Genomic DNA, 24892 nt, shown 5'->3' with positions numbered 1-24892 from the left:
AGGGCCGTGACATATCATAGCACTGCTCTGCCCACACTGACGAGGAAGGGATCTAGGGCAGAGGTAGCAGTGCCATCACAATGGTAAGAGAGTGACCCTCATGGGTATATCCCCAACAGACAGGAATGCCCCAGCAGTTCGCAGAAGGTGAGGAAATGTCTGGAAAGATGGACACTGATGGCCAAGAGTGGAGTGGAGTGGAGCATGAACACAAATTGCGTGTGGGTACAAAAAGGAAATCCACACAGGATATCACACAGATCCTGCGCCAGGTACACTCACATGGATGGTACGTTCCAGCCATCTGACTGCAGTGCAGAGCCGAACTACCTCTCATGAGCAGTGAGTAGCTGCGAGCAGTCAGATAATAGGATGCGGCTCACTGCTGAAGATTGCCAGCCAGCCAGATGTTTATTATTTCTTCTCTTATTTCTTCAATTGTATTTGAAGCCGTCTTATATGAAGTTGAATTAAAGCCAGTAGATGGCGCTGTTGCTACACAGTCGACAAGGTTACAGTTGAACAATGGAAGTGTGAAACAGCAGGTATTAATTAAATGTAATTAGCACGCGTTGGGGTGAATTCCTGAGGCCCAGCTGCCTGATGCAAGGAGGCTGGGAAGCAAATGGCCAGCTCGTGCGTGAGCACATGCACTCTTGAAAATCCGGCCGATGGTTTGACGGCTATACTCTCGTCCTATTATCCCTTGCAGGATTAATAGGACGAGCCCTAAAAATGCCATTTCGCCTATGTGTAAACATAGAACTGTGTTTATATCCTGGTTCTGAATTGATCTAACCTATAGGAGCTGTAATAATTACAACCATTTCATAGCTCTTACCTGGAGGGCTTATGCCAGAAGTGGAAAAGAAATTAAATTAAATTCTGAGATACGTTACAGGGGTGTTTTCTTTGCACCATAAATCTCATTCGTCCTGTGTGCCCAAATGTTTTTTGGTCCATGCTCTTTGGGTTGTGACCTTGTTGATGCATTTCGAACCATGAAAGCCTTGTGGGTTCTCCTCACGAGTCAAAACTCATGGATACTCTTTGGTCAAGGTGAGAATTAATATATTGATCTTCAGAACCACTTTTTGGTGGAATGTTACATTTTTTGCAGTAACCTGGCAACCTCTTGAACCAGAGCTGGGAGGGGGGACCTCTGTGCACTTCAGAGCACCCCTTTGAAGTCACCCTACTTCAAAGGCACAACTGCGTATATGTACTTGGTCTCTGACCCTAACTGTTCCGCAAACTACTGGACCGGTGAAGAACTCTGCCAGGAGGGGTGCACAGTCAAAATATACATTTTTAAATATCCACCTACCTTAATATTGAGTTTTTATTATCGTAGGGACAGAATATCGTTGACCAGAATATCGACCTTAAGGTATGTAATATAGTTTTTTAAAATATCGAAGTAAGTAATATCGAAGTAAGTAATATCGTTAGCAAAAATATCGCTGTCAATAATATCGAAAACATATTTAGTGTGATGTATTTTAGTATGTATTTAATATTTTATTTTTATGTATTTTCATATTTTTTAAATATATGTATTAAATGTTTAGAAATGAGTAATTATTTTAAAGTAAATTTAGCGTTTTACTATCAGAGCGGGTTGTGGGTTTATAGGGGATTAGGGTGGGAAGTAATTTAATTATAATTAATTAATTAATATATTTTTATGTATTGTTATTTATTATTAATTTATATTTAATTATTATACGTTTTTTATTGATTGGTTAATTTATACTTATATTAATTATAATTAATGTATTATATTATTATTTTTATTTATTGTTATTGTTAATTAAGTTTTTTGTTAATTATTGAATGAGAATTAATTTTTATTAATTGATTACTTACTAATTAAATTAATTATGTGATTTATTTATGTGTAGTGTGTTGTGGGTTTATAGGGGAATAGGGTGGGAAGTAATTACATTAAATAATTAATTAATATGTTTTTATTTATTGTTATTGATTATTACTTTATTGTTAATTGATTATTAATTGGTATTTAATTTGTATTAATGGGTTAATTTATAATTATATTAATTATAATGAATGTATTAATAATTTGCATTTATTTGTATTGACTATTAATGTATTGTTTACTAATTTTTCATTGCTAAATATTTGTATTAATTGATAATTAATTGTGTTATTTTAATTAATGTGTAGTGTGTTGTGTGTTAATGGTGGAATAGTGTGGGGAGTAATTTAATGTTATTTAAGTAAACATTATTGTAATTGTATTGGTATTTATTAATAAAAAATGTTGGTAATTAATTATTCATATGTTATTCATTTTACAAAAATTATTTAATTGATAAGTATGTTGATTTAACACCTACGCTATCCTACATTTTCCACACTGTTACACTCACTGGAGTTGGATTAGTAATTTTTACCCCTACACTATCCAGCACTTTCCCTGCTGTTGCACTCACTGGAGTGGGAATAGTAATTTTTACCCCTACGCTATCCAACCCTTTACCTACTGTTGCACTCACTGGAGTGGGAAGAGTAATGTTTACCCCTATGCTAGAGCGGGAATAGTAAATGTTATCCCTACGTTATCCAACACTTTCCCTACTGTTACACTCACTGGAGTGGAATAGTAATTTTTACCCCTACGCTATCCAACCCTTTACCTACTGTTGCACTCACTGGAGTGGGAATAGTAATGTTTACCCCATGCTATCTAACACTCTCCCTACTGTTGCGTTCCCTAAAGTGGGAATAGTAATGTTTACCCCTACGCTATCCAACACTTTCCCTACTGTTGCACTCCCTGGATTTGGGAATAGTAATTTTAACCCCTACGCTATGCAACATGTTCACTACTGTTGCACTGTTTGGAATTTGAATAGTAATTTTATTTCCTCCGCTATCTAATATTTTTTGTAATATTTTAGCCAATATATTATCATTAATTAATTTTACAATTATGAAAAATATATATTTTTGTATTTCTTACATATTTGTATTTCTTTTTTATTTATATTATTGTTTTATGTGTATAGATGTATTTATAATGTATAATTTTATAAAATAATTATTAAAACATATTATTAAGTAAGTATATTTCTATATATATAAAAATGAAAGTATGTCTGTCTGTCTGTCTGTCCTTATGCATTACTACACCATTCATCCGATCGCCATGAAACTTTGGGAAGTTGTTGAGTACACTCCCGCAAAGGTTTCTGGCATAATTGTTTTTTAAATATCGGCCCCCAAGGGCCATCATAATCTTTCAAATACTGATGTATGCACCAGACGGAAAAACAAAAAATCGTCTATCCACATCACTTGAATAAATAAATAGAATTAAAACACCATTCATACGATCGCCATGAAACTTTGGGAAGTTGTTGAGTACACTCCTGCAAAGGTTTCTGGCATAACATTTTTTTAAATATTGGTCCCCCAGGGCCCTCATAATCTTTCGAATACTGATGTACACACCAGACGGAAAAACAAAAAATCGGGTATCAACAAGCCCTCGAATAAATAAATAGAATTAAAACACCATTCATCCAATCGGCATGAAACTTTGGGAAGTTGTTGGTTACACTCCCGGGAAGGTTTCTAGAATACAATTTTTTTCAAATATTGGCCCCCTAGGGCCCTCATAATCATTCGAATACCGAAGTTTTTCCATTTATGGAATTCCAAGCGAAGCAACAACGTATAAGTCTATGGATACTGTGATGAATCAAGACGAAATTGTCAGTTATCCAACTGAATCCTTGAATTCACTGGATTTGCCAGGTATGCCACCGCACATTTTGACATTGAAAATTGTTGTGCCTATCATTCTTCAATCCACCATGACTTTGCAATGGTACAATACTTTCGGTGAAAAAGATGAGGAACAATGTCATCGAAGCTACAATTTTGAATGGGAAAATCAAGGGGGAAGGTGTACTGTTGTCACGTATTCCAATGATCCCAACAGATATGCCTTTTGAATTCAAACTTTTACAGTTTCCGGTGTGACTCGCTTTTGCAATGACCATCAACAAAGCACAAGGTGTGGACTACATTTGGAGACAACTGTATGTGGCTAGCTCATGCGTCGGAAAACGTTCTGATTTATTCGTGTACGCACCAGACGGAAAAACAAAAAATATCGTGTATCCACAAGCACTCGGATAAATAAATAGAATTAAAATGACACTTTGAAATGTTTTCCATATTAAAATGAATATGTTTCAATAAAAATGACATAATGTAAATTGAATGTTATCATAACGAGTTTCCTTGAATTTCCTTTCTTCTGAGATCGCAGCAATGCGCGACGGATAAGCTAGTATTATATATTATATGAATATGTTTAATGTATTTTTTAAATTATATATATTACTTACAATTTTTTAACATTTTAAATATTTTGAACTATGTTTATTTCAATTATATGTATTTAGTTTATTTTATATTTTTTTATTTTTAAAAAACGATATTTTTAACAACTATATTTTTGACATCGATATTTTTTTCTGATATTCTTTCTGTGATATTTCTGTAGGTCGATTTTCTGACCTTCGATATTTTGTCAGTGATTCCCAGGAGGAAGGACTTGCGATCTGCAACAAGGACTGACACTCTGACTGGACCTATCTCACTTGAACCCAGAGTGACTTCAAGGGCCTGTTGGCTTGCCCCCTGTTCTAAGTCTTAGGGACACGAATTACTTTTCATCCACCGCAATAGCACCTGGACTTTGCTTGCTACACCTCTTGCCCTGCCAAGTGGTGCTCCTCCAATCCTGGGCCCTTGGAAGTGGGTATAAAGTGCTGCAACAGCTAGAATCCACGCACCAATGACATTGCGTCAATTATAACCGGCTCATCTCCTTTGAAACCAAAGCATCGCTGCTACCACAATGACCACAATTGCATCGCCAACTACACGATGCATCACCTCCATTTCCTGATGCCTCGATTACATCCTGAAGTTTGACTTTGAGGCCTCCTTGATTTGGGCGGCTCCACAACGACGCAGCGCATACAAACCTGAGCTTTGACGAAGACGCATTGCCTTTTGCTTACCACATCTCAGCCCCATCGATGATGCATCTAAGGTACTTTCAAGTGGGTCAGGACTGGTCCTGTATCCAACCCATGCTCGATCGTGGTCAGCCTAAACTTTTAGATTTGTCTCAGTCTAGCGCTACCAGATAGCCCTGGTTGGCGCTTTAAGCTTTTAAGCACTATATTTTTATAAGATCTTTAAAAATTCATAACTTCGATTATACTTTTGGGGTTTTTGTCATTTTGGTCTTGTTTAGTTAATAGAAATATAAGCTATTTGTCTTTTGGAGTGTTTTTGTGGTGTTTTCACTGTGTTACGGTTTGAAGTTTTGCACAAATACTTCACACATTGCCTCTTAAGTTAAGCCTGATTGCTCTGTTCCAAGGTACCAGAGAATGAATATAGGTTAATTTATGGTCTGTATCTGACTTACCCTGAGTAAGATTGTGGTGCCTGCTTGGACAGAGTGCATACCTTTCCCAACCAGAACGCATTTCTAACAATGTGCATGTTTGTGCTGGTGTTTATGGCCCCCTTAATACCAACACTGACCCATTAAAAGTGTTGGGTTCTAATCTTCTAAAATATACTTCCCCTGTCTTTATACAGGGTAAATGTAATTCCATGCAAGATAACTGTCTCAATATATATTTATGGCAAACATGAACAAATTATTTTAAAATATGCATCTCCCTATTGAGCAGAATGAGTGATGGGGCTACGGAATATTTGGCTGATGCGAGCAAGCACAACTAGAGAATATACTTTTCACTGTAAGAAGTACGGCGATTATTATAGGCTAAACTTTTTTTTAATTGACAGACACTGAATTTAGAAAAGGAAGATTGTATGTTTATCTGATATTTCTACTATTGAATTTTAACTTAATCCTTCTTGCTAACAATATTGCTGCAGACCGAAAACAGATAAAAAAATTCTCTTACGTTATGTTGTTTCCCAGTTACAGACTTGTACTGATTAGTTCAATATGGAATCTGCACCTGTTAGTATGGCTGGGACTCTTGTAATTCCGAATTGAAAAGGAAGGCTAGCAATATTTTCTGGGCCATTGCAAAAATGAGAAAAATTAACATTATCAATAAGAGTGGGAGATTTGGGATATTGAAAAAAAAAGTAAAAAACCTCAGGTTAGGAGGGGATCGTGAGGTAAGCATTAGTATCTGCATTGAAGGAGCGTTAATGTGAACTTAAAGTGTGAATAGAAGAAAAAGTACATAACCACCAAGAAGCCAGTAGGGTATACCACTCTGAATATGGAGAGAAGCTTTTTTGGCTTACAAAGCCAATAAAGCAGAGATAAAACCAGCGCCCTATTTACAAGAGGGTGCTACTATGCATAATCGCATGTTAGCACCCTATTCCCCACCGCCTCCCTTTGCATCTCCAATGAGATGCAGAGTGGGCGTTACTGGGCGTACCACAGATGGACTACCTTGCAAATATTGCTGATGTTTACATCGCAATATTTACAAGGCAGTCCACATGATGTTAGCACACATTAGATTTTGGCGAAAACTGCAGTTTTCGCCAAAATCTAATGTGTGCTTAAATCCTGATTTAGCCATTTTTAACATAGGGAGTGGATTATGCTGATACAACCCTGTGGGTCGTATCAGCAAGGTTATCGCCCTTTTGCAGGGAACATCTTTGGAAAACCAGCGATGTTCCCTGCAAAAGGGCAATGACCTCGCTATCTCTGGAATTTTTATCGCCCATGAATAACGCGTTGTTAATTACGCGCTACCAGGGAGATAAATGCCAGAGATAGCCTGCGATAATATAATTATCGTTAAGCACGGCCGGTGATAATTATCACTGGCCGATGTTAATATACCCCTATGTCTTCCCTCTTGAATCTGATCTATTGACATGTATGCAAACCTTACTGATCGCACCTCACCCTGTGATGAGGTGTAACAGGGTGGGAATAGAGGCGGCAGGCGCAAGCTGGTTATTTGAGTCTGCACAGTTTATCACCACACGTTTTGATGACTATGCAGACTTCAGACGCCTGCTTTCGGCGCTGTACAAATAAGTGGCACCATGCTTATGAGGCAGCACCTGAGAAAACCCAGGGGCATATTATCAAGGAATTTATCTCTGCTTTTTTGGCTTTAAAAGCCAAGAAAGCGGAGATAAAATTATCTCCCTATCAGCCACAGGGTGCTAACACGCAAATTCGCATGTTAGCACCCTTTTTCTCTACGCTTCCCCTTGCATCTCTAATGAGATGCAAAGGGGGCGTTCCAGAGAAAAATAATAGGAGAAATGTTGTTAAGCGACATTTCTCCTATTATCAAGGATATCGCTAACCCTGTTAGTGATAAAAAAGCTGCGCTAACCGCGGTTAGCGCTGCTTTTTTTACACCTGGTATTTTCCTGACTTAGCCATGATATCCTATGGAAGGTGGATATCATGGCTAAGTTTGTGAGCCCCTATCATCAAGCTAACGCCAAACTTCGAGAGATTTCGTTGGTTTTCCAGCGATAATCTCTCATTTGGCAGTTAGCGTGAGGATTGTTATCACTTCTGAGATAAACGTTGCTAATAGCAAGTTATCTCAGCGATAATTTTCGGCGATGCTTAGCGATAAAAAAATTTGTTGCAAAGCCTAGTTAGCGATAAATATGGCTACTCGTTGGTAATATGCCCCCCAGAGTGGGAGAAAAGTAAAGAGCTCTTCAGATATTTATTTTACAGAGAAGAGAGCTGGCAAACCAGACAGGCCAGGTGAGCTTTCCTTTTGTTGTTTAACTTTGCTGAAATATTTCATGGCCATGTGTGTGTTCATGACATCATTTATGGGTCTTCACTACATCTGACTGCAGAGCCAAAGAAAGGAACTTGATAAAACACGTTACATGTAGTGCACAAATAAGTGCCCTTTTAAGGCGATTTTAAAACGGGGATGCTTGTGATGCATTCTTTTTTGCCCGTTTCCTCTCCTGAAGAGGGATACGGTGACAGACATAAAAATGGAATAAAACGCATATTAACCTCCACACTTCTTTGACTTCTGATTTTCTTAATAAAATAAATGTATTTATTCTGCACCACGGTTACCAGACCAGGCCTGAAGTGAAAAAATAGCACGTCTTTCTGCAAGGCTTAGCTTCTATTTTCACAAAGGCTGCAGCGAGAGCATGTGCACATGCACGCTTAAACATATTTTTTCCCTAAGCCTTGACACGTATAATACTTCTTATTTAAAACATTTCTATCTAAATTCAGGATTTATGGAAATAATAAAAAGTAGGAGGATAATACCAACTGCTTATCTTTAAAATGGCTTAACTTAACAAACATTTGAACTCAAGTTCCCAGTGCTTAATTTGTAAAAGTATGAACTCAAGGGTTTAACCTTTCCTTAGGAGCCCACCACTGGAACTGCCAAATGTCAGTGTTGGCTGATATTAAGGCCGCCTCAACCTCATTCCAGTCAATGCCCATCACTTGCTGGCTGTACGCTTGCCTTTGACTCTGAACATAGCTCTGTTGCATTTTGACTAAATTTGCACAATGCAAAAACCATAAGCATGCATAAATACATGCATACATACATATATCGTTCTCACTACTGTTCTTTTTTAAAACCATTATTACACTCTTATGACGTGGATGACCTTGTTATTTCAGTCACTGCTAAATTAAAAAAAAAATCTTAATCTGAGATATCTTAGTGCCAGGGACAGAGTTTATGGTGCTGTTATACAATTGTCAGCTTTGGATCCTGTACATAAGCACCCCAGAATTCTTGTTTAGACTCTGGAACTGCATAGCCTTGATACATTGCCTCTGCTGCCCCCTGTTATGCTTTATAGATTAGTAGATGGCCAGTGCTGTAAAGCATTCTTCTAGCTTGTGGGTCTATGATCATGGCTAGTGTGTCTTGGGCCCTAGGCCCACATCCTGCATAATTAATGACACAGACACCGCATTGTGGTAACTGGAACTGGTCACGAGCATGTGCACCCGGGCCCATTTATTAGCCGGGTCACGTCACTCGTGACGCCGGTGGTGGATGGGTGTGGGGTGTGTGTGCCCACTCCCATAGGGGGAGTGGTTACTAAACCAGTGCCTGTCGAGACACTAGAGCGTGTCTCACAGGACACAACATTCCTCCAAAACTTTAATGAAAATAAAAGCTCAATAGTTCAACCTGTAGGAATAACTAACAGTGAAATGTACACCACAGGGCCCATCAGTTTCTCAAGCCCGGCATCAGGAAGACGGTTCAGGGCACAAAATCTTACTTGAAGATGTCATTTGCGCACTTGGAACGTGACAGTGTAATCATGTCCTTTAGTCCCTGGTGACTTCCATCCGCCGACCTGGATGATGGTATGTGGTGTGTAACAATAGTTCATTTACTGGATGCGTCAAGATCATGGTGGGAGTCCATGGTGAAAGTTCATTGGATTGTTTCTAGATCGCCCAAAGTCTCTCAACGGCTGTCTTGCTGTGTCGGGTGACCTGGCAGTGGGGCAATGTCTTTTTCAGCTCTCCCGCCTGGGGAGGCCCTTCTTCCGGCTTGCCACGGGACGGCTGGTAGGCTGCGATTGGGGCTGCGTATGTGCCGGCTGGGGGAAGCTGCAAACCACTGATGAGCCAGTAGCCAGTCTCTCGCACAAACCTCAAGGGTGTATGGGTCTTGGTTAGGACATGCTCGCTCTGCCGCAGTTCAGGTTAGCAGTTAGCCTCTGAGTTCTCTTGTCGGCTGGTTTGGCACTAGTGAAGGACTCCACTCCATGTGTCTTCGAGGCAGTGTTGGTAGACTTACTTGATGAGGGCTGGCATGGTAGCATTGCCAGCCGTGTGGTGAATCCGGACGATGGCGGGTGACGACTTGCCTTGATGGACGTAGGCGGCAAGTCTGGAGTTGATCGCCTGAGGCAGGGATTGGCCATGTACCTCCGTGTTCTCTGGTGAGGTACTTGCATTCGTGCACATGGACTTCTTGGGCTGTTGGTACTTCGATGACGGAGGAGTGATGAATGCACTGAGGAACGTACGACTTGAGACTCAGTTCGCACAGGCTGTGCGGCTTACTCTCGGACTCCCGCTGTGCGGCTGCCAGTTCCTTCTCAGGTTATCCCCCTCTTCCCTTGCTGTCGCAGTGTCAGGACTCACTCCTGTTGTAGCTTGGGTTTTCTTCATCCTCTGACCCTGCAACTCACAACTTCCTCTTCTGACCTCAGCTGGTTGTCCGATTCTTCGTGTAGGCCCTCCGGTCACACTTCCACATTTCTTGCTGAGTGCGGTGTCATGGACTTGGCACTGATGATCTAGCTGCCATTGAACCGGGACGACAGGTGGTGATGATTAACTATAAGAGGAAGTTTCTGGATGGACGTTGTAGCCACATGACTGCCTCTTCTGAATCTTGTCGTGCACCTCTGGCATTTGCGGTCAGGAGCAGGGATGCCACTCAACTCCAACTGCCGACCATTGGGCTGGACGGTCTCACTGTGAAGCAATAGGAGCAACGCGGTTTGCGCTTGCGGCGGTTACATGTCGTTCTCCCTTGGTGCTGTCGCCAGGGCCGTCGGTCTGCCGTGGTGGCTGTCTGGTGTCTTTGGAGGTGTTCTTGGCTTGTGGGTCTCCGAGTCCTGGTGCTCCTCCTCTCGTTGTCTGTGACGCACCTGCGTTTTTCCAGTTGTTCTGTGTGACACAATTTCCACTCTTCTTTTTCTTCTCCGGGTGCAGTGACATGCACCATGTTCTAACAAGGCCAACGGGCCTATTAACTTCAATGGTCCCCGGACCATATGTGCGAATCTTTAGTCGCTCTTCTCGGCTGCTTTCAAGCAGCCACTTATCTTGGGTGCTCCTTCTTCAGGCAGCTTCTTGACGCTCCTACTCAGAGTGTTCCCTCTCCAGGGAATGACTTCCACGGGCATTGGTGAGCTGTGGCGGTGGCTGGCCACGTGTGGTGTACGATTCTCCTCACGTCAGCCTTGGGTCACTGACGACTCCTGTTTGAGGCAGTGTGAGGGAGGACACTGTGCTGCGTTTGGCCCTGTTCAGGGCTCCGTTGCTGCTGTGGAGATGTAGAGAATCTCCTTGCTGTCTCCAGCAGTGCTTCTTTTCTTTGGAGATGTATCCTTCTCTCCTAGGCCGTTACCCATGCTGACGCGCTTCTGGGTGCTTGTGGCGCACATCTCGGACTTCTTCTTGGGCGCCCTCTTCTAGCACTGTGTGCCTGTTCTGCCTTCTTTCAATGGTGTTTCTCTATGAAGATGTTGCTATCCCTGAGCACCTGCCTGTGCTGTTACCTTCACAGGGGTGTCTTCCTGCGCCCTTCTGGCTCCATGTCTCCTTAGGATTTGCTGCTCTTGTTTATTTGATGCTGGTCTGTGCTTGTGCAGCTTAGGGCTCCTTGGGGCTCTTGAGTGTGGCGTGACAGTCTTTCTCCTTCAGACGGAGAGGCAGCCCATTTGGGGCATGTGGTGCATGCAGCGGAAACGCTGCAGAGATTGCTTGAGACTCTTGGTTGCAGCCTTGCCGGGCGGTGTCCATTTAGAAGTTTCTGCTTCTCAGTGACTATTCTGCAGGGTGTGGATGACTCTCAGCCTTCGTCACTGCAGGCCAGGGGCAAGATGAGTATACTTACTGGTGCCTTGCTGTGAGCATTGCGTAGCTCAGCAGAAGTCTGGTTTCACCACCCCTTCTTGGTGGCAGCTCTGTCAGTGTGGCACTAGGCACTTGCTTGCTGTCATTCCTGCTATGCGATTCAGAGGGCACGTGTTTGTGGAATGAGTGAACCCTGGATGTGTTCACTTCAGGTGCTGGCTGGCTACTTGGAGTGTAGGATTCTGTACCGCTCCCCACCGTTAGGAATGTGTGGCTACTTTCTGTGATGTGGCAGCGTTTCTGAAACTGGAAGCTACACTGGGCAGTATTCCTTTGCTGAATTGGGGAGATATCTCTCTGTCCCTGGTTTTTCTTCTGGAGCCTTCTTCTGTCTTTCTTTTGAGAAAAAAGAAAAGGACATTAGCTGCCATCCCTTTGACACAGATTGCAGGCTACAACAGTTAGTCCTCTATTTGCTGCAGGCCTGTCCACGTTAAGCAGTCAGTATTCAAGCGCGGTACTGCAAATGACCATTAGATGGCACTGCTGCTCTTTTCTTTGTGGTTGGTGGCCTTACATTTGTGTTAGTCAGTGCTCTTTTTGATTCAGCTTGTTTTCCTATCTCAGGTTGCTCTCTCCAAGCTCATGACTCATGGACGGGGCAAGTCCGACTTGACCGCTGCTCGGAATCATTCATCAGGACACCTCCAGGCAGTTCTCTCCAATGCAGTAGGTTTTTTTTTTTGGTTGCTTCTTTATTGGGAGTGTGCAGGCATGGGCGTCCGCAGAAATTTTTCCAGGGGGGGGCAAAATGTTAACGTCATCACCATCCTCCGACATGATGTGTGCCAGGTGGGGCAGAAGAAACACTGGGGCGCAGAACTTGAATAGACTCAATCAAATGCCAGGAATCCAGGATATGTGACTGACCCTGCCTCAGGCCAACAAACACCACCTGTAGGGAAAACGCTACTTTTTCTGACAAGGTGCTTTATCTCTGTCTGCTAGGTGTGCAGACTTCCGGGTCCTCGATCCAACACTAATCAAGGCTGTCTTCAGCACGATTCGAATTTTATCAGAATACTTTAAAACAGCCTATGATTAAAGCACCTGATTAAATATATTGTATGCACAGTGTATGTTAGGGATTATTTGTAGCACACATATTCACAAATATTGGCTTCTTGGTGCTAGAATTCATGATAACTTTTATCCAACATTAAAGCACAACGTCAAAGTTAGTAATAAATAATGCAGCAATCACACACGCTAGTGATTCGCCAATGGGTGCTCCCTTTACTAGAATTCCCTGGGCATTGCTAAATTTTACACACATTCAATTAATTTATACAAAATAAAATGTATAGGTCCAAATGTTAGTTATATTTTTTAAAAGTAACTTAGAGTCCCTCTACGTGTAGTCAATGCCAAACTGACGATGTGCGCACGTTTAGGGATACAAAAATGGCCAGCTCCCTTATGCAGAAGCCCAGCACTGTAAATGTGTTGCACATGCCGTGCCCGCAGTGGCGGCACATCACAGGTCCAGGGATGCTGAGTCTTACACAGTGGTCGAAGTGGGGAAAAAAAGTAGGGGAACAGTGGGCGGAGAATCAGAGAGAGGGAATAACCCAAGGATTGATCTGTGGGTGGAGCCAGAGGTGTGGCCTGAATGCGCAGACATCCCAATTTTTAGTATTTGTTTGGCATTTCACTGCCCAGTTTAATAAACCAATGGATACACATGATTATTTAAGGTTATAATGAGTTATTGACATTAAAATATATTCACAAAGTGGGATATGCTTCTAATAATCACAGAATGTACAAATATGATAAAATGTGGAAACACAAGCCATTTGTCTCTGAGCCATGGAGTTTCTGTCATCAGCACTTCTCCCTTTTCCCACAACAGCAATTCAAACATGCATGGCAAAATATCCTAGTTTGCAAATGTTTTCTCTAAAATTATGGCTCTGTCATATTTGCCTCATAATGCAAGATCTGCTGCATGATCTGACCATTTAAACTAATAAATTGTTTGTAGCTCAAACATATCAAAAGTTAATATAAAATGTGACGTGTGTTGCTGCGGAGTGGATGGCCTATTGTAAAGGTTGACTGGTCACCTTTCTCACTGTTGCGTTTGTATGTTACACTGGTACTAATTAGGCAATATCTTTCCAGAGACTGTTAGCATGTGTAAACGTCAATATATTAAAATATCTGAAAATATACTGCATTACGCTGCAGCCTTTTTTTTAATGCATAACTTAGTCAACAGTACGGCATAATGTTGTCATCCTTTGCTACATAATTCATTCCAGTGGCCCCACAGCAGGCAGCACATGTTAAACGTGCATGTGAATGAAGCAGGGAGACTGAAGTTTGCGAACTTAGTTTGGTGTGCGTGCAAATCCTGCATTTCCAATCCCTGGTGAGTTGCAGCTACTGCTGCTGAAACAAGGCCAATGGAGGTACCTATGGGTGAGGCAGACTGGCCTAAAGGGTAAGGCCAGCCATAGCACTGGTGGTGTCCTGTGCAACAATGTTTGTTAGTGCCCCCCAATGACCACCTCTGCCATGGATTCCCTCACTACCATCCTTTAACTGTGCCCCCCAAGTCTCCATAACCACTTTTTCTCAGATGCATTTAATTTGATTTACAGCGCCACTTATACCATTGTAGGGTGTCAGAGAACTTTACATCACACACATTACACAGAGACAATCAATATGTGTGTAAATCACTGTATAGAAAATGTTACATAAGACTAAATACTACAAGGTGTAGGAGTCACATGACAACCATACTAGTATCCGGTATAGTTTTATAGTGATTGGTCTGGAGAAACACAATACCCGGAATTTAAAACGTAATACCATGGTTGGGGGTTCTCCTTAATAATCAAAATTGATTTCTGTCTAAAAGAACACTTTTTGGGACATTAGGATAATCAAAGACTGGGGGGGGGGCATAATGCTCTAATTTATATCTTGCAGTTTGTATGCAGCTCTTAGATGACAGTTAATAGCTCACTGTTCTAAGTTAGGATTTTACCTTATAAACTGTAAGTAACAAAAGGATCTCTCTGCCAAAAGCAGTTGTTCACTGACCTAGTTACATTATGTGTACTTTGTGATCTGCATGGCGCATGTTCTTTGCAGCCGGTACATTAACCCTCTGAGCTACCTTTCCATGAATCAAAACTTCAACTAGACAAAATTCTGATCTCTCTCTAGGAAGAACATTAATCCCCAGAATCATCATGCCATTTTTATTGTTGCCGAAAAGTGCTGAAGACCAGGAAGGAGGCAGCAAGCGTTTTTAAAACCATAATATACTTGCAAACATGATGCCTCCACCTAAAGTCAGTACCAGGTGCGGTCACACTGGTTGCACCGCCCTAAAGCTGGCCCTTCTCAAGGGTCCTGTGACCTCAGTGACTGTTGTTCTATGGTGTGCTGCTTCATAGGCCTGCCGGCAAGACTGGAAATGAACTTCAGTATGGATAGTGGTGGACAAGCCTTGAAGGTTAACCTACACTTTTCATGTTAGGGTCCACCTGCTTGTGCGAAAGACACCAGGACTTCTAAGGTGTTGCGAAGCCTTCTAAGGTCTAGCATGTGATTGTGCTCTCGCAGGAGAGTGGTCTGGTGGACTGGTTATTAAGGCTGAACCTGGTTCCCAGTTCCAAATCCAGCAGCTCTGACCATAGTGCCACATCCTCTCCCGCACTGAACACTGTAATGCCCCACTGAGAAAAACTCCCACTGTCTTCAACTACAACCCAATTTTTACCCGCTATAAACATCTGGATACAGCTCAATTTAAATTACGCACTAGACAAGAGCAATATGCGGCCTACAAAAAAAAAAGTAACAACATCCTGGAAAAAGCAAACACTTATAGGGAATGCAAAATTTAGCAAACCATGGGAAATGTAAGCAGGAACAACATGGTTACCTTAATGCTTTTACACTCACTATTCAGAAATCAGTGAGTGCTTTTACCTGAAAAGTTAAGGACACGACTACAGGGCCCTGAATGGACCCATTTCAATGGCCATTGCTTATATCCTTACAAAACGTAAGCAGTATGGTAAAAAGACCACATCCCTGAACGCAGAGCCGCAGCACACATTTTGTTTTCCAATCCACACATTGCAGTACCGCCAGGATTGGTGCACTAGTTCCAAGTCTAGGGAAAACAAAGACAAGAAAACAAAAATAGCGCTTCACTGGCAAACTCTGTAAAAGTGGCGCTAATGTGTTTCAGTGTAAATAAAATCAGTTTTGCCAGTTTGCTACCACTCTGTCTTACTTTATTTAGTTATTTTTCATATTTTTAGCCTTTTATTCCCAATGCTGCACTTTGGAATTAAAATGCAACATTTCCAGCAAAAGCGTCTCTTTTTTGGATCCATTTCACAAGGAAGCAAATAAAAGAAAGGAGAGGAAAGAGAGTGAGAACCCCGTCTTGAAGTCATGGTTATCATGGGCGTCCGCAGGGGGGGCAAGGAGGGTCGCTCCAGGGGGGGGCAAGCGCCCCTCCTTGCCCCCCCTGCGGACGCCCATGCAGGGGTACTCACGCTGCTTAGTGCTCTGCAGGGGCCGCCCACTCACTTCAAGTCTCTCACGTGGCCCTCCTCACTAGCACGGGGATCTCCCTTCCTGCCGATGGAGCATCACGCCCAGCCCTGCGCTTCTTCCCGGTACTTCGTCTGCACGGCTCCCTGGGGTGACTGGTCACCTGCAGTGCAAGGATCGGTCAGTCCACATGGACTCCTCAGTCGTGCTGCCTCAAGTGCCTCGGGCAGCTACCTCCTCTTTCCTCTACCCCGCCGCTGCAGCCTCTCTCGGGTCTCAGGCTGTGCGGGGGAAGGGGGCTGGACCTGCTGCATGGAAACTCCAGAACTTTGCCTTGGGGTAGTGTTCTTCACAGGGCTGGAGGGAGTGGGTCTCCGCTCAGCTTTCGTCCTACCCCGTCATGTTTTCTTCACTGTCCGGTTTCCCCACTTAGGTGTCTCTATGCTGCCCCGATGTCTCGCAGTAGGGCTCACCTTACGCCTGCCGGGCTCTGCAGGGAGATCAAACGCGGGGTTGGCTCTCGCTCTGTTCCATTGTCTCTTTCTGCCCTGCGACACAGGCCTTCACTCCCTGCGAGTCTCGCTGGTCGCTGCTGTGGCACCGGTGTTTCTGCGGTCATCTACGGGCCGCTTCCGCTTACTTTGCGAGGCTTCATGACCACCCGGTCCAGAACTTGTCGCCATGTATGGCTCGATCTCTGCTCAGGCGTCTCTCACCTTGTGGCAGTCTGCAGTGGCGGCCTCGCTCACATTTTACCTCTATCACAGGGCACGCTTCATGCAGGATGGCGCACTAGCAGGTTCTTCGATGCGGGGTGGGCTACTACCACCTCCCTTTCACCCGGGCGTCTTCACACACACCGGGGGTCCTCTGATAATTCTTCACCTGCTGCAAGGGGTGCCCTCAACAGGGGCAGCACACATTCCCCCTTCAACCACCTAATGAGGCGGCTGCACACGCGGGATTAGCTCGCTCGTCACCAATGTTGTGTCTTGGGCGCTAGGCCCACATCCTGCATAATTAATGACACAGACACCGCATTGTGGTAACTGGAACTGGCCACGAGCACGTGCACCTGGGCCCATTTATTAGCCGGGCCACATCACTCGTGATGCCGGTGGTGGATGGGTGTGGGGTGTGTGTGCCCACTCCCATAGGGGGAGTGTTTACTAAACCGCTGCCTGTTGAGACACTAGAACGTGTCTCACAGGACACAACAGCTAGCGCATATTGTTGCCCTGTGCTGGGCTACATTGGGTGCCACTTGCAGCAGAACCCCATTACTGAAAGAATAACTCCCATAAATTGCTGCCACTTTTGTTCCAGGCCTTTGATGCTTACATAGCAATCAATCACCAACCAATCCTATTGCACCACACACTGCCTTACACAACGACCTTCACAAAAGAGGCAACCAGGAGCCACAGAGCAAATGGACAAAGTACACTGGGTAACATGCTTTGTTGGAGCATACAACTATTATCAATTGATATTGCTAACTGCACCTTCACTGGCATTATAAAGATCAGAAGGAGAGGAGTTATGACACTCTAGACCAAGGGTCTTCAAACTGTGGGGCGCGACCCCCAGGGGGGGCGTGGAATGTTACAAAGGGGGTCGTGCATTTCCAGTCAAGCTTCTACCCATGCCCATAGAACTACAAGGGCTACAGCCCCCCTCCTCATCGTCTGTGTCTCAGCGCAGGCTGCTGCAGTGCAGCTCGAGCTTCTGTGGGCTGGGCAGTGTCTGGAGTCTTATCTCTCGCACACCCGAGTTTTTGACAGGCCGTTAAAGACCATTTGCATATTTACATACCTTTGTTAACTGGTTACAGAGGCTTTGTTTTTTTTTCTGGTTCCAGTACCCCCTGGGCCCCCACTCTGCCTATTCCTTACATTTAAACAGCTTTATCAAGCAGTAGCTGTGAATAAAACTCCAGGACGTTAAGAATGTCACAGGTCAACAACAAATGAAAATAACCAAGAATAGAAAAGACATTCATACATCTTAAAAGATTTTTTTCTGTACACCAAGGGGCGGATTTACAAGCCGCTTGCGCCACTTTTGCGTCACTTTTCCCATGTTAAAAGCACAGTGCTGCATATGAAGGGGCCATATTTGCAAGGAGAGGAAAAGGCTCGCAGGGTGGCTTTTCATCTACTTGTAAATACGGAGGGGCCCCCTGCGCCACCAATACGTCACAAAAAGTGACGTAGTGGTGGCGCAGGGGGCTTGTAAATCTGCCCCTGAGTATATAGGCTCAGGAAACCTTTTGTTAACCTGCGACACTGGCAGAACCATGAATCCAGGCTTTTTGCCTGCTCCTGCTCCGGGACCAAAACGTGTTGTGCTGCCTGGACCAAAGCTGGAGTTTGATGCATGGGCAGATTCTGCCTACAGGTTTGGAAATTTTTGTCATGAGGGGGTCCTTACACCTGAAAATGTCGACAGGGGGTCTTGGCATCCAAAAGTTTGAAGACCTCTGCTCTAGACCGATAGAGAACAAAAGCACCAGTAGTGAAGCGCCATGCCCCATAATTCATCCACCCAATCTCACGGTCCCCATGCGGAATACTGCAGCCATTGTGATTGCTTGGGAGAACCACCAGAGGATGGGAAGCTTACAACACAACCAGAATACTGTTAATCCTCTTGCCCTACACAATTAAACGGTGAAGTCTTGTCTGTTGTGGTTCCATCACCTCTTTTCATAAGGACTCATACAAGGCAGATGGACGAAATGGTAACTCTGTACATGATCTAGAAGGTCCGTTCCTTTTGTTCATATAGTCAAATGTGATTTTTAAATGATTCTATAAAAGCAGAAATAAAATACATTTACACAGGAAAAAGGCAAACTCACTGTGAGTCTAGGCTGTTGCAGAAGTTTCCTCCTACACGAACTTTAGCGAAAACATCCACCAAGATCTTTCTTCCTGGTACTGTCATTAAAGACACCTCTACATGAACGAAGTCTTTCGGCAGCAGCCTGTAAATAGAGAGACACTCTGTTATAGGGGCTGCTGTTTCAATGTGGTTGGTCAGCAGATACTCGTGTGAACACCGATATTCCGTTTAGCACTCACCTGCAGGACAATCCATGCCTTTTATACTTTCCCGGAGTAATTCTTAACAGAAACCTCGTTAAGAGACGACGCACACATATCTACGATATTTGCAATTTTTAAAAAACATTTCTCAAACAATCTTTGCAGACAGTGGGGCATATTATCAAGGGGGTTTATCTCCGCTTTTTTGGCTTTAAAAGCCAAGAAAGCGGAGATAAAATTATCTCCCTATTACCTAGCTGCCGCTAACACCAGTTAGCGACAGCTAGTAGGAGATAGCGACCATCTTGGGCCCCACTTTGCATGTCAGTGATATTTATCACTAATGAGATGCAAAGTGGGCGTGTCAAGATGTTAGAGACTGAAAACAGTCGCTAACATCGCTATCTCCTATTACCAACTTTTGGAGATATTCGCGCTAAGCGGGAATATCTCCAAAAGCTAACACCTGCCCTGAGCAGTTCTTAGCCATGTTATCCAATGGGAGGTGGATAACATGGCTAAGAACATTAGCTCGCTAATGCATGAATATCGCTGACTTTTCAGCGATATTCATGCTTTGCGGCGATTTTTACCGCATTTGCGTTAAACCTTGGTAATACCAAGGTTTATTTGCGGTAAAAATCGCCGCAGCGCTGCGGTAAATATTTGTCTCTAACCAAGCAATAGCGATAATTATCGCTATTGCTTGGTAATATGCCCCAATGTGTTTTATGTCACAATCATGTAGTGAGATGTGTGTTACAATATAAGCAACAAAATATGGTGGTACCTGCAACAAATGCACGAATAAACAGACTATTACTACAGTGAAAGGTCAAAATCTAATGTATTACCACAGTAGTTTCAAATTCACATGAGAAATCGTTCCTTACTGTCTCACAAATTGCACTATACATTACTTATAAGGTGGAAACCACCCTCTCCTTGTGGACACTAGGGCTCTCTATGTGATTTTAGCTTACTATACAAATGTATTCCTCCACATCCTGGTTTTCCTTAAATCCTTACATTTAAAAAAAAACAACAAATACCTATGAAAAACACAATGGTGTTAAGCATATATGCAATGTGAAACTTATAACAAGCTATTTATTACCATTGTTGAACGTGAAGAGGGGCATTATGACCCGCTCAAGGTTCCATCTCGTCTGAGGGCCGACACCACACTCAACAATGCTACTAAATAGCATATTACAAAGCCAGGCATTATAGTTAATTTTAGTTAGGTGAAAATGTCAGATTAAATGTTACATTGAAAAAAAACCTGAAATCACCAGTTATATTTGACTGGATTAACTATAACTTGCAACCATACTATCCACACTGTTGTCATCAATTATGGAATTCCAGATGTCACATTGATGTTATCAATGATGTCATAGATCATGTCATGCATGGTGTTATATGGAAGGTGATAAGCTGTACATGGTGAGGGCTTGAGACCTACAGGGTCTGGTTGGTTGAGAGGGTTTTTCTGTTGGCTATCTCAGTCTCATGGGATTAGCTGTCACACCACATCCCCTCCCAATCTTAGCAGTTCCGCAGGCTGAATAATCTGATGGGCAGACTGAAACCCCAAATTTAAGGAAGAGGAGTAAGGGTCCTCAGATCCCTTTACAGTTACAGTGGGGTCCTAGAGTGATCTGGCTAGGGGGTCAAGAATAAGCAAGAGCACAGCAGACACCTAAGACCCATTAAATGGCCAAGCCCCTACTGTGCACAATCTTTGCTTTATTTAGGAGTTTTTATGGAAAGCACACTTCCTTCAGACACCAACGGCCTATTAGGCTTGCCGACTACCTGCTATTCAACCCTTTGGCTCCAGTCACCAAAGTTCAATTAGGTGGCTATGCCTCTACTATGCACAGCCTGCACCTTGTACGGTAGTCTTCATGGAGAGCCCACTCCTTCCAGACACCCAAATCCCATTAGGTGGCCAAGCATTTACTATGCACAGACTTTGCCTACAGACACCAAAACCCCTACAATGGTCAGTCTCACCTTTGAAAAAAAACTGCATAGAGAACTCTCTGCTACCGGACACTTTTCACCCATTAGGTGGCTAAGCTGCTGCCATGCACCGCTTCCTCTTGTACAGAGTTTTTCACAGAGAGCATACACCCACCAGACACCCAAGCCCCAGGTGACTAAGAATCTACTATGCAATCCTTCACCTCCAGACACTAAAGCCTGATCAGATGGCCAAGCTACTACTGTGCTCATCATTCCCCATGTACAGAAATCTTCAAGGAGAGCACACTTCCGACTGACACAAAAGCACCATTTCTCCTTGGACAGTAATCTTATTGGAGCGCCCAATCCTTTAAGACACCCTTACCTCATTAGGAGGCCAAGCCCCTACTATGGACAGGCCTTACCTTGTACTGAAGTCTTAACAGAGAGCTCACTCCGTCCTGAAACCCAAGATTCATTAGGATCCCAAACCCCTTCAGACACTCAAGCCACATTAGGTGGTCAAGACCATACTATCCGCATCCTTCACTTTGAACATCAGTCTTTTTGGGGAGCCCACTCTCTTTAGACACCCAAGTCCCATTAGATGGCCAAACTCTTACTGTGCACACATTTTGCCACTATCGTGCCAAGCACCATTGGGTGACTTTGCCCATACCATGCACAGCCTTCACCTTGTACAGAACTTTTCTCACACAGCCCACTCCGTAAAGACCTCCAAGGCTCATTAGAAAACCATCCCATACTACTGTGCACCCCCTTTGTATCTGGCCACCCAAATACCGTCTGAGCTCAGCCTTCACCTTGTACAGATGTGTTCATGGAGAGCAAACTTAGTCCAGACATCCAAGACTGATTAAGTTGCCAATCCCCCAGTATGCACACCCTGTACATCCAAACACCCAAGCTCCACAAGGTGGCCTAGCCCCTACTCCTCACAGCCTTTGCCTTGTACAGAAGTTTTCACAGACAGGATCTTCCCTTTAGACACCCAAGGTCCATTAGGTTGGCAGCCCCTACTACGTACACCCTTCACCCCCGGATACCCAAGCCCTATAAGTTGGCCAAGCCTCTACTACGCACAGCCTTCACCTTGTACAGACATCTTTACAGGTAGCCCAGACTTCATGCACCCAGTACCATTGGGTAGCCAATCCATAATATATACATAGCCTTCACCTCCATAAACTCAAGCACCTTTAGGTGGCCTAGCCTCTACAAAGCATAGCCTTTACCTTGTATAGGAGCTTTCACGGAGAGCCCACTCCCCCAGACATCCATGGCCAAATAGGTAACTAACTGTTTACTACAGACACCCAGTCCCTAATAAGGTGACAAGCACCTACTATGCATAGCCTTTGCCTTGTACACAAGTCTTCACTGGGAACCCACTCCTTCCAGATTCCCAAGCCTCTTAAGGTGGCCAAACTCCTACCAGGCACAACCTTTGCCTCTAGACACCCAAGTCCTATTAGGTGTCGAAGCCCCTACTACATAATGCCTTTGCCTTGTACAGAGGTCTTCCAGGCACCCAAGCCTCACTAATTGGCCAAACCCCCACTATGCACACTGTTTGCCTCCATACAGCCAAGTCCCATTAGGTGGCCTAGCCCATAATATGCCCAGCCATTGACTTGTACTGAAGCCTTTAAAGAGAGCAAAATCACTCCTGACTTCCAAGGCTCATTAGGTAGCAAACTCTCTATTATACACACCCTATTCTTTCATACACCCAAGCACTTGCCTTGTACAGAAGTCTTCATGGAGAGCACACTACTTCTAGAGACTCAAGTCCCATTAAATGGCCAAGCTCCTACTATGCACACCCTTCTGTTCTTTAGACCCTAGCCCCATTAGGTGGCCTCACCCCTCTTTTGGGCAGACGTAGCCTTATTCAGAAGTCCAGATAGATAGTCCAACCACTCAGGACACCTAGGCACCAATAGGTGGCCAAACCCCTACTATGGCAAAGTCTTGATCTATTGGAGAGGTACCATTTACAGAAGTTCCCTCAGGTGTGAAACACTCACTATACTTTGCTCTGATTGTTTCTCAGATGTCCATTTGAAGGGAAGGTTGGAATGTGAAAGATATTTTTTCACACTGATCCCATGACGCTCCTTTGGTACCAGTTAAATTCCTGTAAAATGAGTTATTTACCTGTTTCGGTCTTGCAGGACTACTAATAATATAATACAAAAAAATGTTGGGAAATCATTTTTATAACTGAGTCAAGGAGTGCCTCTGAGAGAGCCTTTGTGTTAATGGGGTGCTCTGCACACTTACAGGTAGAACTGGATACATTCCTTGATATTGTAAAGGACGTTTCTGTTCTCTTCTGCTGTGAAATGGACTCCATCCCTATGGTGGTCACCAAGCATTTCAAATCGAATGTTGTTGTTGTATATAGTGTCCACCCCATGGTCACTGAGAAGTACCAAAATATATTTGGGGAAATGTCAGTGATTTTTCCATCTTGGGACAAAATTTGTTTGACCACTGCCACTCTTACCTTTGACATATTTTAGAAAAGAGAAAGAGAGTGAAGAGAGTCATTGCCTCTGCCAAGGTTTCCTTCATTTCAATTTCTAAAGCTGCCACTGTGACTGGGCTTAAAACGTTGCACCAGAGTACACAATAAATGCTTTCCACCGTAGGTAAGATTTGATGCCAGTTCATACCTGGCGCCGGGAAACCCATTGAGGGTAGCTGTGCGCAATACAAGTTTAGATAAATAATACCTCTCTGGCCAATCGAAGTTAGTTCACTTAGGCTGATCTGATATTCCTATCAATGCAGTCATATTTGGCGCGCTCTCTATCCCAGAAGATAAGTGAGTGGGCCATAATTCATACTTAAACTATGATTATGGTGTACTTGCTCGGGACACAGGAGGAGTCAGCAGCAGAATAACTAATATTTTGGAAGAGCATGCGATTTGAACCGGGAAAAAAAGTTTTCAGTCTTAGTTTTCTGGTTGGTTGCTGTTAGTGAGGTAGAACACTAGATTAGGTACAGCCTGATTCATATTTTGAAGGATGGCCCTTTTCTCCACTAGGGCGATGGAGTAAATTACACAGTGAATACTGTCAATGCATTGTAAGTTTGACAAACTGCTCTATCAACATAGCAGAGCATTAAGAAAAACGTACATAGTTTTTCTATTTTCAAAAGGACCGTGATTTGGATATCTTTTATCACTTTTATAGCAGCACAATTTCAACCAATGTTGAATTGCCATGTTGTTCTTGAAGAAGCTCCATGACTCCTATGTCTGTGTCTGCGTAGCCTCCTTTTTGTGGACCTCTCTGCGCAAGGGGCGTCTTCTATAAGGGAGAAATTTGCTGAACTTAACCTCTCGTTTACCTGAGCTTGTAAGGGTAGTGGGAAAAATTCATGGAATTAAGTTTTATCTTGCCAAATTAATTTAAAAATCCAATTTGTTTTGCAATGTAGACATATTATTTTTAACTATTACCTATTTAGAAATTATTTTTTCGCTGGGTGGATGATTATTGCTGCATGATGATTTATTGCATTTCCAGCATTTATCATTAAGATCAATTTCTGAAGTCTTGTGTGTTGTATACATTGTAGGTTATTGTGCAAGGGCTGC

At 43.3% G+C, this 24892-nt stretch overlaps 1 protein-coding gene across 1 annotated transcript in view; it reads right to left on the bottom strand.

Moving 5' to 3' along the window:
• The window catches only part of LOC147705914 (uncharacterized), a 582839-nt gene that overhangs the window by 448187 nt on the left and 109760 nt on the right, over positions 1–24892 (bottom strand). Inside the window, exon 4 of the mRNA XM_086932385.1 lies at positions 19095–19220. Within this exon, the coding sequence (XP_086788511.1) occupies positions 19095–19220 (126 nt within the window). The remainder of the gene's footprint in view (positions 1–19094; positions 19221–24892) is intronic.

The sequence above is a fragment of the Lissotriton vulgaris genome, chromosome 7 (assembly GCF_964263255.1).
Source record: "Lissotriton vulgaris chromosome 7, aLisVul1.2, whole genome shotgun sequence".
Taxonomy (NCBI): domain Eukaryota; kingdom Metazoa; phylum Chordata; class Amphibia; order Caudata; family Salamandridae; genus Lissotriton; species Lissotriton vulgaris.
Note: the sequence above shows the minus strand (reverse complement) of the source record. Positions and strands in the feature narration are given on the sequence as shown.